The sequence below is a fragment of the Microcaecilia unicolor genome, chromosome 4 (assembly GCF_901765095.1).
Source record: "Microcaecilia unicolor chromosome 4, aMicUni1.1, whole genome shotgun sequence".
Classification (NCBI taxonomy): Eukaryota; Metazoa; Chordata; class Amphibia; order Gymnophiona; family Siphonopidae; genus Microcaecilia; species Microcaecilia unicolor.
In genome coordinates, this window is record NC_044034.1 from 81,248,932 (window position 1) to 81,263,927 (window position 14,996).

Consider the following 14,996-nt stretch of genomic DNA (forward strand, 5'->3'; position numbering starts at 1 on the left):
AAGAGACGTGTTTGTGGAGTCCCGATGCGGTTCTGCCGCCAAACGGGCGGCGGTAGAGGAGACTTTGCAAGGTCTGATTCAGATAGGGGCCATGTCCCCGGTTCCTCCCGCCAAACACGGCTGCAGACGCTACTCCATCTACTTTGTGGTGCCGCGAAAAGGAGGGTCTTTTTGCCCTATTCTGGACTTAAAAGAATTAAACAAGTCCCTGAGAGTGCAGCATTTTCACATGGAAACCCTGCACTCCGTCATTGCGGCGGTACAGTCAGGAGAGTTTCTCACATCTCTGGACCTGAAAGAAGCTTACTTGCACGTTCAATTTGGTCCCTGCACCAGAAGTTTCTGAGGTTTGCGGTGATGGGAAAGCATTTCCAGTTCCGGGCCTTGCCTTTTGGCCTCGCCACAGCTCCCCGCACCTTTTCAAAGGTTATGGTGGTAGTAGCTGCCTTTCTAAGGCGAGAGGGTATTCGGGTTCACCCGTACCTGGACGACTGGCTCATTCGAGCAAACTCTGCTGCAGAGAGTCAGCATGTAACAGCCAGAGTGGTCTCAGTACTTCAATCTCTGGGCTGGGTCATCAATTTGGCCAAAAGTCACCTGACCCCCCTCGCAGTCTCTAGAATATTTGGGGGCCAGGTTCGACACAGCCTCGGGGTATGTGTACTTACCCGAGCAAAGGCGGTGCAAGCTTCAGAATCAGGTCCGTCTGCTCCTGAGGATGCCCCGCCCGCGAGCTTGGGACATTGTCCAGCTGCTTGGATCGATGACTGCCACCATGGAACTGGTGCCCTGGACGAGAGCGCACCTGAGACCTCTACAGTATGCTCTACTCCAAAGATGGTCTCCAGTATCTCAGGATTATCAATGCAGACTCTCTTGGCTCGCTGCGGCCCGACTCAGTATGGAGTGGTGGCTCTCAGACAGCATGCTGCGGTGAGGAATGCCGCTGGCGCTCCCCGATTGGTGCCTAGTGGTGACAGATGCAAGCCTGAAAGGCTGGGGCGCACATTGCCAGGGGAAGCATGCCCAGGGTCTATGGACACCCGAGGAGTCGGAGTGGTCCATCAACCGCCTAGAGTTGAAAGCGGTGTTTCAGGCGTTTCTGGCTTTTCAAGTGACCCTGGAAGGATTGGCTGTCAGAGTGATGTCGGACAACACGACAGCAGTGGCCTACATAAATCGACAAGGCGGCACTCAGTGCAGAGCTCTAGCCGCGCAGGCCGAACAAATTTGCCACTGGGCCGAGCTGCATCTACAGTTTCTGTCGGCAGCTCACATTGCAGGTCAGAGCAACGTGCAAGCCGATTATCTAAGCAGGCATCAGATCGATCCAGTGGAGTGGGAACTTGCAGACGAAGTATTCCTGCAGATATGTGCCAAGTGGGGCAAGCCCGTGATGGATCTAATGGCGACAAGCATCAATGCCAAAGTCCCATGCTTTTTCAGCAGACGGAGAGATCCTCGCTCGGCGGGGTTGGATGCCTTGGCTCAACCCTGGCTCTGGGCCTACTGTATGTGCTCCCTCCGTGGCCCTTGTTAGGGCGAGTGCTCCTGCAGATTCGGCTGCATCCAGGAGAAGTGGTTCTCGTCGCCCCGGATTGGCCCAGGAGGCCTTGGTATACGGACCTCCGACAGATGCTCGTAGAGGATCCCCTTCAGTTACCTCTGGTTCCCAACCTGTTGTCACAGGGTCCAGTGACCATGGATGACTCCGGCCGATTTGGTCTTATGGCCTGGCGATTGAGAGGGTGCAATTGAGAGACAAAGGCTATTCCAATAAAGTAATTACCACTCTCCTGCAAGCCCGCAAGCGTTCCACTTCCGTGGCTTATGCCAGGATTTGGCGCCAGTTTGAAGTCTGGTGTGCTTCCAAAGAGATCACACCCCTGCAGGCTCCTGTCTCACCAATTCTGGACTTTTTGCAGGATGATGTACAAAAAGGCTTGCCCTATAATTCCCTGCTGGTGCAAGTGGCAAGGTTGAAGGCGTGACTTTAGCTGCTGATCCAGATGTGGCACGGTTTCTTAGAGGGGTGCTTCGGCTCCGTCCTCTTGTGCGTGCACCTTGTCCAGCGTGGAACCTGAGGCTAGTGCTGAAAGCCCTTCAGGGTGCTCCCTTTGAACCGCTTCGGCATGCTTCAGAGACAGATTTGACACTGAAGGCCATCTTTTTAGTGGCCATTACTTCGGCGAGACGGGTGTCAGAGCTCCAGGCGCTGTCCTGTAGAGACCCTTTTCTGCAATTTTCAGAGTCCGGGGTCACGGTTCGGACCGTGCCTTCCTTCTTGCCTAAGGTGGTTTCAGCGTTTCACCTAAACCAACCTATTTTCTTGCCCTCCTTTGTCAAGGAGGAGTTTCCAGAATCTTTAGGGCAATTGCACCTGTTGGATGTGCGCAGGACTCTGCTGCAGTATCTGCGAGTTACTAACTCTTTCAGGACGTCTGATCATCTGTTTGTTTTGCTATCAGGTCCTCGCAGAGGGTCTCCAGCGTCTAAAGCCACTATTGCCCGCTGGCTCAAAGAATCTATCTTTTCAGCTAATTTGCTTGCCGGCCGGCCTCCGCCTGATGCCTTTAAGGCGCATTCCACTAGAGGAATTTCCTCTTCTTGGGCTGAAACTGGAGCACTCTCTCTTCAAGAGATTTGTAGTGCAGCAACATGGGCTTCTAAGCTCTTTTGCCCGACATTACAGGCTGGATGTGGCTGCCAGGAGGGACGCACATTTTGGAGCGCAAGTGCTGGCGCGTGGTGTGGCTTGTTCCCATCCTATCTAGGGATTGCTTTGATACATCCCATCTGTAATGGCTGCATATGCTTGATGACAAGGAAGGGAAAATTAGGTTCTTACCATGATAATTTTCTTTCCTTTAGTCATAGCAGATGCAGCTATGATCCCTCCCTGTCTGATTGCTATCTGCTGTAAATCTATTTCAGGTTCTGTTCATGTTTCCTGGAGATTCCATCCTTGGGAGAAAGTCGGAAAACAGTCCAGGATTCTTGTTCAATTAAAGGAGGATGACTTAATTCCCTCCAGTTTCATGTTTTGGAGGATGTTTATTCCCTCCGGGAGGATGAGTTTATTCCCTCCAGTTGTGTCTCAGTGGAGGATGAGTTTATGGCGTCCGGGAGGATGTTTCATTCCCTCCATTCTGAGTTAATGCCCTTTGTTGTAGGGCCATCGTTCGCTGTGAGGAAAGCTCATGTTATTCCCATTGCGGTTTGCCATACTGCTTTGGAAGCTTCAAATACTGAAGAGAGGCAGTGGAGCAAGCTGGTATGAGGCACTGAAAAAGTTTGCTCTCTATCTCCCTCTGCTGGTTGATGGACACAACCCATCTGTAATGGCTGCATCTGCTATGACTAAAGGAAAGAAAATTATCACGGTAAGAACCTAATTTTCCCTCAGTATGCAAAAACCTTGATCATAGGTGAGAGGCAAAAAAATAAAGTTCAATTAGTGGACATTTGTAAACATTTTTCTCCGAGGACAAGTAGGCTGCTTGTTCTCACATGTGGTCGGCGTCCATGGCGGCCCAGGAGCAGAGCATTTTTTCCGAGCAAAAATTCAGAAAGCTTTGCGACAGCTTCCGGAGCGCGAGGGACTCGCATCGCGCATGCGCGGCCATCTTCCCGCCCGTACACGTCCGTTCCTGCCTCAGTTTTTCTTTTTCCACAGAGGAGTGTGGCTGCGTGTCGGTTTCTCTCCCTCAGGCCCAGAGAAAGACTTCAGCTCTTAGCGCTGTTTATTCACGCTTTCTTTTTGTTTTTAGTTGCCTTTTTGTCAAAGCCCCCTGTCAAACCTCCACCAGTGTCATGGGATCTCAACGTCGTTCTCACCCTGCTGATGAAGCCTCCTTTTGAGTCACTGCATTCCTGCCATCTGAAGTATTTGACCTGGAAGGTCATTTTCTTGGTGGCTGTTACTTCAGCTCATAGAGTCATTGAGCTTCAAGCCTTGGTAGTGCATGCTCCTTACTTCAAGTTTCATCACAACAGAGTAGTCCTCTACACGAACCCTAAGTTCTTGCCGAAGGTGGTGTCAGAGTTCCATCTGAACCAGTCAGTTCTCTTTCCAACATTCTTTCCCCGTCCTCATACCAGCCCTGTTGAATGTCAGTTGCATACATTGGACTGCAAGAGAGCATTGGCCTTCTATGTGGAGCGGATGAGTCCCTTCAGATAGTCCACCCAAATGTTTGTTTCTTTTGATCCCAACAGAAGGGGAGTTACTGTTGGGAAACGCACCATTTCCAATTGGCTAGCAGATTGCATTTCCTTCACTTATGCCCAGTCTGGGCTGACTCTTGAGGGTCATGTCACGGCTCATAGTGTTAGAGCCATGGCAGCGTCGGTGGCTCACTTGAAGTCAGCCACTATAGAAGAGATTTGTAAGCCTGCGACATGGTCATCAGTCCACACATTCACATCTCATTACTGCCTTCAGCAGGATTCCCGATGCGACAGTCAGTTTGGGCAGTCGGTGCTGCAGAATCTGTTTGGGGTTTAGAATCCAACTCAACCCCCCCAAGGCCCATTTTTGTTCTGTTCCATGCTGCACTCTCAGTTAGATGTTTCTTCGTAGGTCAATCATTGTTATGTCCTCACCATTGCGAGGCCCAATTGATCTTCTTTTCTTGTTTTTTAGTGAGCCTGGGGGCTAGGGATACTCCACATGTGAGAACAAGCAGCCTGCTTGTCCTCGGAGAAAGTGAAGATACTTACCTGTAGCAGGTATTCTCCGAGGACAGCAGGCTGATTGTTCTCACCAACCCACCCACCTCCCCTTTTGGAGTTGTTGTTGTTCTTTATTTGCTTTTTGATATAACTGAGACGGGAATGGATGTGCACGGGTGGGAAGATGGCTGCGCATAGGCGGTGCGAGTCCCTCGCGCAGCGGAAGCTGTTGCAAAGCTTTATGGATTTTTGCTGGGAAAAATGCTCCATTCCTGGGCCGCCGTGGATGCCGACCACATGTGAGAACAATCAGCCTGCTGTCGTCAGAGAATACCTGCTACAGATAAGTATCTTTGCTTTGTTCAGATATGTGTTTCTTTAGCATTTATGGGTCTGTATAAGATTTAGTTATATTCCGATGGGTGAACTTCATTGTTGCTATACGCTGTTATGATGATATAGGATTATAAGCCACATTGAGTCTGCAAATAGGTGGAAAAATGTGGGATACAAATGCAATAAATAAATAAAAGGCCATACCTTGCATCCAGCACTTTGAGCCTAGGCCTAATAGACAGGAACAGCTTCCTTTTGTCTACTGTAGCTTTGGCAAAATCTGCCAAGATTATAATCTGGTTGCCATTCCATTGGAGATGAGGGTTAGCTTTAGTAGATCTCAAAATGTCTCTAAACTGGGGAATTGGAGACTATTCACCTCAAAAGGGTGAGCTAATTTATGGTTCAGGTGTTGGCACATCAGCACTTGGTACACATGTTCGATTTCAAACAGCTGGTTTAGCTGTAGTTGCCAATAGTTAGGGCAAAAAATCTTCAAGGAATGCTGCAGTGTTGTTGCCCTCGGTGCCCTCAGAAATCCCAATTATTCTAACGTTCCTGTGATTTTGGTTTTCAGAATCTTCTAAAGTAAATTGCAGGTTCAATTTTTGCTGTGATGTACCATCTAGCAGAGAGCTGATGTGGTTTTCACAAGAAATTAACCTGGAATCTTCTTCTACTAACCTATAAATGTACTCACTCTGCTGCTCCCCAATATTTCTCCACACTCGTCTTTCCCTACACCCCTTCTCGTGCACTCCGCTCCATGGATAAATCCTTCTTATCTGTTCCCTTCTCCACTACTGCCAACTCCAGACTTCGCGCCTTCTGTCTCGCTGCACCCTAAGCCTGGAATAAACTTCCTGAGCCCCTACGTCTTGCCCCATCCTTGGCCACCTTTAAATCTAGACTGAAAGCCCACCTCTTTAACATTGCTTTTGACTCGTAACCACTTGTAACCACTCGCCTCCACCTACCCTCCTCTCCTCCTTCCTGTACACATTAATTGATTTGATTTGCTTACTTTATTTTTGTCTATTAGATTGTAAGCTCTTTGAGCAGGGACTGTCTTTCTTCTATGTTTGTGCAGCGCTGCATGCGCCTTGTAGCGCTATAAAAATGCTAAATAGTAATAGTAGTAGTACTACTACATTCCTTCCTTGCCTGCAGTGCTGTGGCTTGAACCGAGAGAGAGACTGAGAGAGCTGACAGGAATTTTTTGTGTGTGTACCATTAAATTCTTATGGGACTGGGTGGAGATAGGTTAAATTCTTGCGGGGACAGGTTAGATTCCCCGTGGGGACGGATGGAGACGGGTTAGATTCCCCGCAGGGACGGGTTAGATTCCCCACGGGGACGGATGGGAATGGGTTACAATCAAAAGATGAGGCAATCTCAAAGTTTTGCTGCTTCAGATTTAATGTCTTTAACAGTAGCAGTATTCTCTTTGAGAATTGCCATAATGTCAGTCAGCTGCTCATTTATTGCAGCAAGGTTACTAGCACCATCTTTGTCTGCCGTACAGGGCGGCTTGCATGGTGAATGGAAAGTCTAGTTTCAGTTGATTGGAACCTGAAGACGTTGCAAAGGCTGTTTAATTTTATTCTGATGCTGATTATCCATTCTAGACAGGTAGTAAATTTGGTTGATTCACATCTGGAGATATAAAAAAAGATGATGATAAAAGACACTGTGCCCATAGAGCTCACTCACCACACTGCCATTCAGTAGCTGTGCTTGAGTGCTCCCCTCCTTGGTGAGTTCTGCTGCCATTTGCGATAATATATGTTCCTCAAAGAAGTCTTTGTTCTGTTTATTAACTGAAATTAGTTACACCTAAATGTGTTTGTCGGTTGATATGTACAGAACAATGGACATTACTAGGCACAGGGGCTGAATTATAGAACTCTCTTCCAAACCTTTTAGGAAACATTATGAATTCTTTATTGTTTATCTGGCATTTAAAAACATGGCTTTTGACAAAATAGTTGAGTACACACTGAGTTTACCATATAAGGCAGTGGTCTCCAAGCTTTTTCATGTAAAGGGCTGTAATGTGAATATGAGAAAGCTCTGAGGGCCACCAAAATATTTCAAGTTCACAACTGTTTTGGTTCTACCATTGAAAGCTGGTACATCAAATCTATGGCCCTCCCCCTTTACTAGTTAGATACTACCCAATTTGAAAACTGCCTTTACCTGCTTTTTCAGACTGGGTATTAAATATTAATACTAATAATGATTCTACAACACTTCAAGGATATATTTTAAAAACTCATTTTATTTTGACTTGTCAACAGTAGCAAATATCATAAATGAGACCCTGAGTAACACACTTAAAAGAGATTGTGGTTACTATATCAAGTGATTATTAAACATGAAATATTGATTCTAAAACACAGATATATTTAAACTCTCTTAACTGTGGCTTGTCAGCTGTAGTAAATATCATAACTGTGGCAAATAACATTAATGAGATACTTAAGTCTGCATATTGTTTACCAGCATAGTATATCGAGGGCCACAATGGAGGTTTTTGGTGGCCAATAGAGTGGCATAAGGGATAAGAAAGCTGGGGTCTGATGCCATTGATTAAGGCATTTAAGATTATTTAAATGTATTAGCTTTGGATGGGTACATTTTTATGATTGTAATCGGGGGGGGGGGGGGGGGGGGCATATTGTTATATCCTTGTTATGTTTATTATTGTAATCCACCCTGAGCTAATGGTTGGGCGGAATATAAGTGTGTTAAATTACAGTTTGAGCAAGGCTCCTTATAAGACATTCATAATATTTATACTTTTCCAGATTTGCACATGGGATACTCTAATCCACATCTAGTAGATTAAAAGTGGCTCAGTAATCATCCATTTGTTTCCCACCTTTACAGAAGCAGTGGTCAGATCTCTGTCTCATTTTTCCTTTTGACTCTGAAGTGTGTATGCTATACCTGTATGGATGGATTTTTTTTTTTGTTACATTTGTAACCCGCGCTTTCCCACTCATGGCAGGCTCAATGCGGCAGGCAATGGAGGGTTAAGTGACTTGCCCAGAGTCACAAGGAGGTGCGTGTGCCAGGAATCGAACTCAGTTCCTCAGTTCCCCAGGACCAAAGTCCACCACCCTAACCACTAGGCCACTCCTCCACTCCTCAGTCCAGAGTTTTTAATAGTGGGAATGTCACATGACTACAGCAGTTATAGCCATACAGAGAGAAATCCCCCGGACCTCAGAGGTGACTCGTTTCACACAGAATCTCAGTCCTGTGTTTTGCCTTATTCTTCATCGATCCAACTACTTTTTGACATCTATTTATTTCTTCTCAATTATTTTATCTTTAAAAGACAATATAAGAAAAATTAAGGAAACAAAAAATAAATAGAAGTTGAAAAGTAGTTAGGCCTATGAAGGGGGATTTATTTCTTGACTTTCCTTCTGATGTTTAAGTTCAAGTAGTGTTGGATATACCTGTATGAATGGTCATGACCTGTTTCTAAGATGATCCACAGCATTTCCTTTTTTCCACATATACTCTGAATTTCAGCCACTTTATTAAGAAAACAACAATTTATAGATATAACATTTAAAATAAAATAATTGAATATCATTGCCACAGGAAAAAAAAAATCACTGTACGAGAATTCAGCCTCATCTATAACTTCTAAAGAATATATTCTGCTGTTTTTAGCATTATGATATCACTGCAAGTCAAAACATTTTAATTTGTAAGTTAGATCTCTTAATCTAGGAGTGGAGGAGTGGCCTAGTGGTTAGGGTGGTGGACTTTGGTCCTGGGGAATTGAGGAACTGAGTTCGATTCCCACTTCAGGCACAGGCAGCTCCTTGTGACTCTGGGCAAGTCACTTAACCCTCCATTGCCCCATGTAAGCCGCATTGAGCCTGCCATGAGTGGGAAAGTGCGGGGTACAAACGTAACAAAAAAAAAATCTTAACAGAAAGATAATTGAAATAATTATAGTTTAGAATTAAAATTTGAGTTTTTGAAGAAAAGACAGCTGAGGTGATATATGATAGAGGTCTATAAAATAATGAGTGGAGTGGAACCAGTAGACGTAAATCGATTGTTTACTTTTCTCAAAACTATTAGGACTAGGGGCACGCAATGAAGCTAGAAAATAGTAAATTTAAAACGAATTGGTAAAAATGTTTCTTCACTCAATGTGTAATTAAATTCTGGAATTTGTTGCCAGAGAATGTAGTAAAAGCAGTTAGCTTAGCAGAGTTTAAAAAAGGTGTGGATGACTTCCTAAAGGAAAAGTCTATAGACCATTATTAAAATGGACTTGGGAAAATCCACTGCTTATTTCTAGGATAAGGAGCATAAAATGTATTGTACTATTTGGGGATCTTGCCAGGTACTTGTAACCTGGATTGGCCACTGCTGGAAACAGGATGCTGGGCTTGATGGACCTTTGGTCTGTCCCAGTATGGCAATACTTATGTACTTATAAGTCTGTTTTGGGGACAGGTGCATTGGATTCTGCATCATCTTCCTCTTCCTCGTCCTCAAGTTTTGTGAATGGTGCTACTAGCAAGAATCTTCCAGCTGTGCAGACTGTTGCCCCAATGCCAGAAGATTCTGTGGAAAACATAAGGTATGTAATTCCTATATTTAATATGAAGAGGATTGATCCAAATATAGCAGCAGAAGTACAGTGTGTCACACCTAATTTGGAAGTTTATATTGTTGAGTGTGATAAATGTGCTAAAAAATACATTAAACCTTATGTCTTGCCATTCCTGCCATGTCCATGATGTGCTTCAAATAATTATAATATAATGGCATCTGTTACTGTTTATTCATGGCATGTCTCATATTTATAGAGAATATAGAGGATAATTTTATAAAATATTTCAACGGGAAAAATGCTGATTTGAGCATTCAAGTGGTCTATTATAAAATACCAACCAATGTAAAATTATGTGCCATGAGATGATGGTGCATACTTTGTTGATAGGTGTGTACAAGATTGGAGCATGGGTGGAGCACTGGCAGAGTTCTCATGTAAGCATTTAAAATTTAAAATACACTAATGTACATACTTATTTGTACAGACCAGATACAGAAATTTACACCTGCTTGAGAGCAGGTGTAAGTATCTGTGTCTGCAAGGTAGAACTCATTTCTGATACTTAGGTTAGTATTTAATAAAGGCACATAGGCTCATGTGAACTTATTGGGGACAGACCGAAGGTCCATCAAGTCCAGTGTCCTGTTTCCAACAGTGGCCAATCCAGGTCATAAGTACCTGGCAAGATCCCAAAAGAGTAAAACAGATTTTATGCTGCTTATTGCAGGAATAGGCAATGGATTTTTGCAAGTCCAGCTTAATTATGGCTTATGGACTTTTCTTTTAGGAAATTATCCAAATCTTTTCAAAACCTAGCTAAGCTGTTTTTACCACATTCTCTGGCAATGAATTCCATAGTTTAATTACACATTGAATGAAGAACTATCTTCTCTGATTTATTTTAAATTTACTACTTATTAATTCATTGCATGTTTCAGAAACTTTGGATAACTTCCTGAAAGAAAAGTCCATAAGCCATTATTAAGATGGACCTGGGGGAAAATCAACTACTTATTTCTAGGATAAGCATCATAAAATGTATTTTATTGTTTTGGGATCTTGCCAGGTACTTGTAACTTGGATTGGCCACTGTTGGAAACAGGATGCTATCAGTGGCGTAGCCAGAAGTAAATTTTTGGGTAGGCCAACAGGTTGGATGGGTGGGCACTAGACAGTGGTGTGCTGGTAAATGTTTAACAACAGGCTCTCTCCCCGGTCCACCTCTGCACCCCCCCCCCCCCCCCCCCCGTCCACCTGTGCACCTCCCCTCAAAATTGCAGAGCTGGCTATAGCCGGGGAGAGAGCCGGGGGTGGGGGGGGGCAATGCATTACTCTCTCTAGGAAAAAAAAATAAATGATCCCAGGTTCCAATTTAATTCATGTTTAATGTGGGATAAAATGCCATAAATAAGTAAATAAATATAAACTTTTAATGTTGAGCACCTGATTCTCAAAGTGGACATATTCTAAACACTATAATGAAAATAAAATGATTTTTTTCTACCTTTGTTGTCTGGTGACTGTTTTTCTGATCATGCTCGCCCAGTATCCGATTCTGCTGCTATCTGTCCTCTTAACTCCGTTTCCAGGGCTTCCTTTCCATTTATTTCTTTACTTTCCTCCTTTCTTCTTCATTTCTTGCTCTATATCCATAAGTAAAAGCTGGGTCCTCCGCAGACTTGACTGTCCAGTGGATCCAGCTTCTGCCTATTTTCTTCATCCATGTGCAGTTTTTCTCCCTTTTCCCTCATCTCCTTCCTCACTCTTCCATTCCCTCCATCCATGTCCAGCATTTCTTCTCTCTCCTTTCCCTCTCTTCCATCCATGTCCAGCAACCCTCCTCCCCCCTGTCCTTCCCTCCATCCATGTCCAGCAACCCTCCTCTCCCCTGCCCTCCCCTTCATACACCCATGTCCAGCAACCTTCCTATCTCCTCTTTCCTCCCCTCCATCCACGCATGTCCAGCAACTCTCCTCTCCCCTCCAGCCATCCATACCTAGCAATTCTTTTCTCTCCCCTGCCCCCCTCTATCCATCCATCCCCAGCAATTCTCTTCTCTCTCCCCTTGTCCCCTCCATCCATCCATCCCCAGCAATTCTCTTCCCTCCCCTGCCCCCCTCCATTCATCCATCCCCAGCAATTCTCCTCTCTGCCCTGCCCCTATCCAGCCATACCCAACAATTCTGTTCTTGCCCCTGCCTCCCTCTATCCATCTATACCATCAATTCTCTTTTCTCCCCTGTCCCCTCCCTCCAGCCATCAGCGATTCTCCTCTCGCCCCTCCCGCTCCCATCCATGTCCTACGATTCCACCTGCCCGCCCGGAGCCCTCTTCTCCCCCCCAAAAAAATTTACAGTGCAGGCTGAGCTCCGTTCCCGCATCTGCCTCCCTCACTCTCACGTCAGCGCTTCCCAAACGCTGCCCACCGCCGCCACGATCGCGGGATTTACCTCCCTCCGTCTCAGCACTCAGCAGCAGCGGTAGCGAATCATACACGCTGCCTCCTAACCTGGAAGCGTCTGCCGCTTCCGGGTTAGAAGGAGGCAGCGTGTATGATTCGCTACCGCTGCTGCTGAGTGCTGAGAGGAGTGAGGTAAATCCTGCGATCGTGGCGGCGGTGGGCAGCGTTTGGGAAGTGCTGACGTGAGAGTGAGGGAGGCAGATGCGGGAACAGAGCTCAGCCTGCTCCCTCCGCTCCGCTGCCTCCACTGCTGGGTGGGCCTGAACCAAAACTGGGTGGGCCTGGGCCCACCCAGGCCCACCCGTGGCTACGCCCCTGGATGCTATACTCGATGGACCTTCGGTCTGTCCCTGTATGGCAACGCTTATGTTCTTATGCGTGCCCCTTAGTCCTTGTATTTTTGGAAAGAGGAAGCGAGCAAGTCATGTCTACATGTTCCACTCTGCTCAGTGTTTTATAGACCTTTCTTATATCTCCCCTCAGCTGTCTCTTCTCAAATCTGAAGAGCCCTGGCCTCTCTAGCCTTTCCTTATAGGGAAGTCATCCCATCCCCTTTATCATTTCCGTTTCCCTTCTCTGTACCTTTTCTAATTCTGCTATATATTTTTTTAAATGCAGTGACCAGAATTGCACACAGTATTCAAGGTGTAGGCACAGCATAGAGTGATAGAAAGGCATTATTATAATATCATTGTAGTTTTCCATTCCCTTCCTAATCATTCCTAACAGTCGTTTTGCTTTCTTAGCTGCCGCTGCACACTGAACAAAGGGTTTTAACGTATCATCAACATTGACACCTAGATCCTTTTCCTGGGCGGTGACTCCAAATGTGGAACCTTGCATCATGTAGCTAGAGTTTGGCTTTCTCTTCCTACATGCATCACTTTGAACTTGCACAAATTAAATGTCATCTTCCATTCGGATTCCCAATATCCCAGTCTCTTAAGGTCTTCTTGCAGTTTTTCACAATCCTTTTGTGATTACCAACTGTTAATACCTTTGTGTAAACAGTGAATTTAATTACCTCACTAGTTATTACCATCTTTAAATCATTTACAAATATGTTAAAAACCAGTGGTCCCAGCACAGACTCCTGAGGAACCCCACTATCTATCCTTCTCCATTGAGAATACTGCTCTACGCTCTATTTTCTATTTTTTAACCAATTCTTAAATCCACAATAGAACACTACCTCCTATTCCATGACTTTCTAATTTCCTCAGGAATCATTTATGACATACTTTTTCAAATGCCTTTTGAAAATCCAGATACACAATCGACTAGCTCACCTTTATTTACAAATAATTGTAGTAGATTCATGAGGCAAAATTTCCCTTCACTAAATCCATGTTGGCTTTGGTACATTAATCCATGCCTAACTATCCGCTCAATAATTTTGTTCTTTATAATAGTTTCAGCCATCTTGCCCGGCACTGATATCAGGCTCACCTGTTTATAATTTCCCAGATCACCTCTGGAACCCTTTTCAAAAATTGGCATTAAGTTGTCCTCCCTCCAATCCTGATTGATTTTAAAGATAAGTTACATATCACTAACAATAGCTCTGTAAGTTAATTTTTCAATTTTATCAGCACTGTGGGAAGCATACCATCTTTTCCAAGTGACTTGCTACTCTTTAATGTATCAAATTCATCTATTAAATCTTCCAGGTTTGCAGAGATTTATTTCAGTTTCTATGACTCATCAGCATTGAATAGTATTCCTGGCACTGTATCTCTCCCACATCTTCCTTGGTGAAGACTGAAGCAAAGAATTCAGTTAGTCTCGCCACTAAGGCCTTGTCCTCCCTGAGTGCCCCTTTTACCCCGTCATCTAGCAGTTCAACTGATTCTTTTGCCAGCTTGTTCCTTCTAATATGCCTAATATGTCAAAGTCTCTCATTGCCTTCCTTATCAGTGCTTTGCATTTGACTTGCCATTCCTTATGCTGTTTTCTGTTGTCTTCAGTCGGATCCTTCTTCCATGTTCTGAAGAATGTTATTTAAGCATTAATAGCTTTCTTCGCCTCACTTTTAAAACATGCTGGCTGTCGTTTGGCCTTCTGCCACCATTTTTCATATGTGGAATATATTTGATCTGGGCTTCCAGGATGGTACTTTTGAATAAAATCAATGCCCAGTGTAAATTTTTGACCTTTGCAGCTTTTCTTGAAAGTTTTTTTTTTTTTTTTGGGGGGGGGGGGAGGGATTTGTGTGTGGGTGTGGGGGGGGGGGGTGTTTGTTTTGACCATTCTCTTCATTTTATCATAGTTTACATTTTGAAAGTTAAATTCTAACATATTTGATTTTTTGTGTGTACTTACTCCAGAGATTATATCAAATCTGATCATGTTATAATCATTGTTATCACGTGGCCCCAGCACCATTACCTCCTGCACCACATCATGTGCTCCACTAAGTACTAGGTCTTGAAATTGTACCCCCTCTTTTCAATCTGAACCAACTGTTCCATAAAGCAGTCCTTGATTTCATTTAGGATCTTTACGTACCTAGCAAGCCCTGATGTTACATTTATCCTGTCAATATTGGGATAATTGAAATCACCCATTATTATTGTGTTCCCCACTTTGCTAGCCACCTTAATTTTGGATAACATTTCAGCATCTGTTTGTTCATCCTATCCAGGAGGACGGTAGTACACTCCTATCACTATCCTTTTCCCCTTTACACATGGAATTTCTGTCCACAGGGATTCCAAGGTGTGTTGTGTCCTGCAGAATTTATAGTCTATTTGATTCAAGGCCCTCTTAAATATATAAAGCTACCTCTCCATCAATTTTGTCCATCCCATCACTGCAATATAATTTGTACTCTGGTGTGACAGTTCCATTGGTTATTTTTCTTTCACCAGGTCTCAGCGATGTCTTTTATATCTATCTTTTCATTTACTGCAATATATTCTAACTCTCCCA

The 14,996-nt window shown here is 44.4% G+C and overlaps 1 protein-coding gene across 1 annotated transcript in view; it reads left to right on the plus strand.

Moving 5' to 3' along the window:
• Positions 1–14,996, plus strand: part of NBEA (neurobeachin) — a 1,994,973-nt gene that overhangs the window by 977,273 nt on the left and 1,002,704 nt on the right. The window contains 1 exon segment of the mRNA XM_030200381.1: positions 9,502–9,628. Coding sequence (XP_030056241.1) covers positions 9,502–9,628 — 127 coding nt within the window.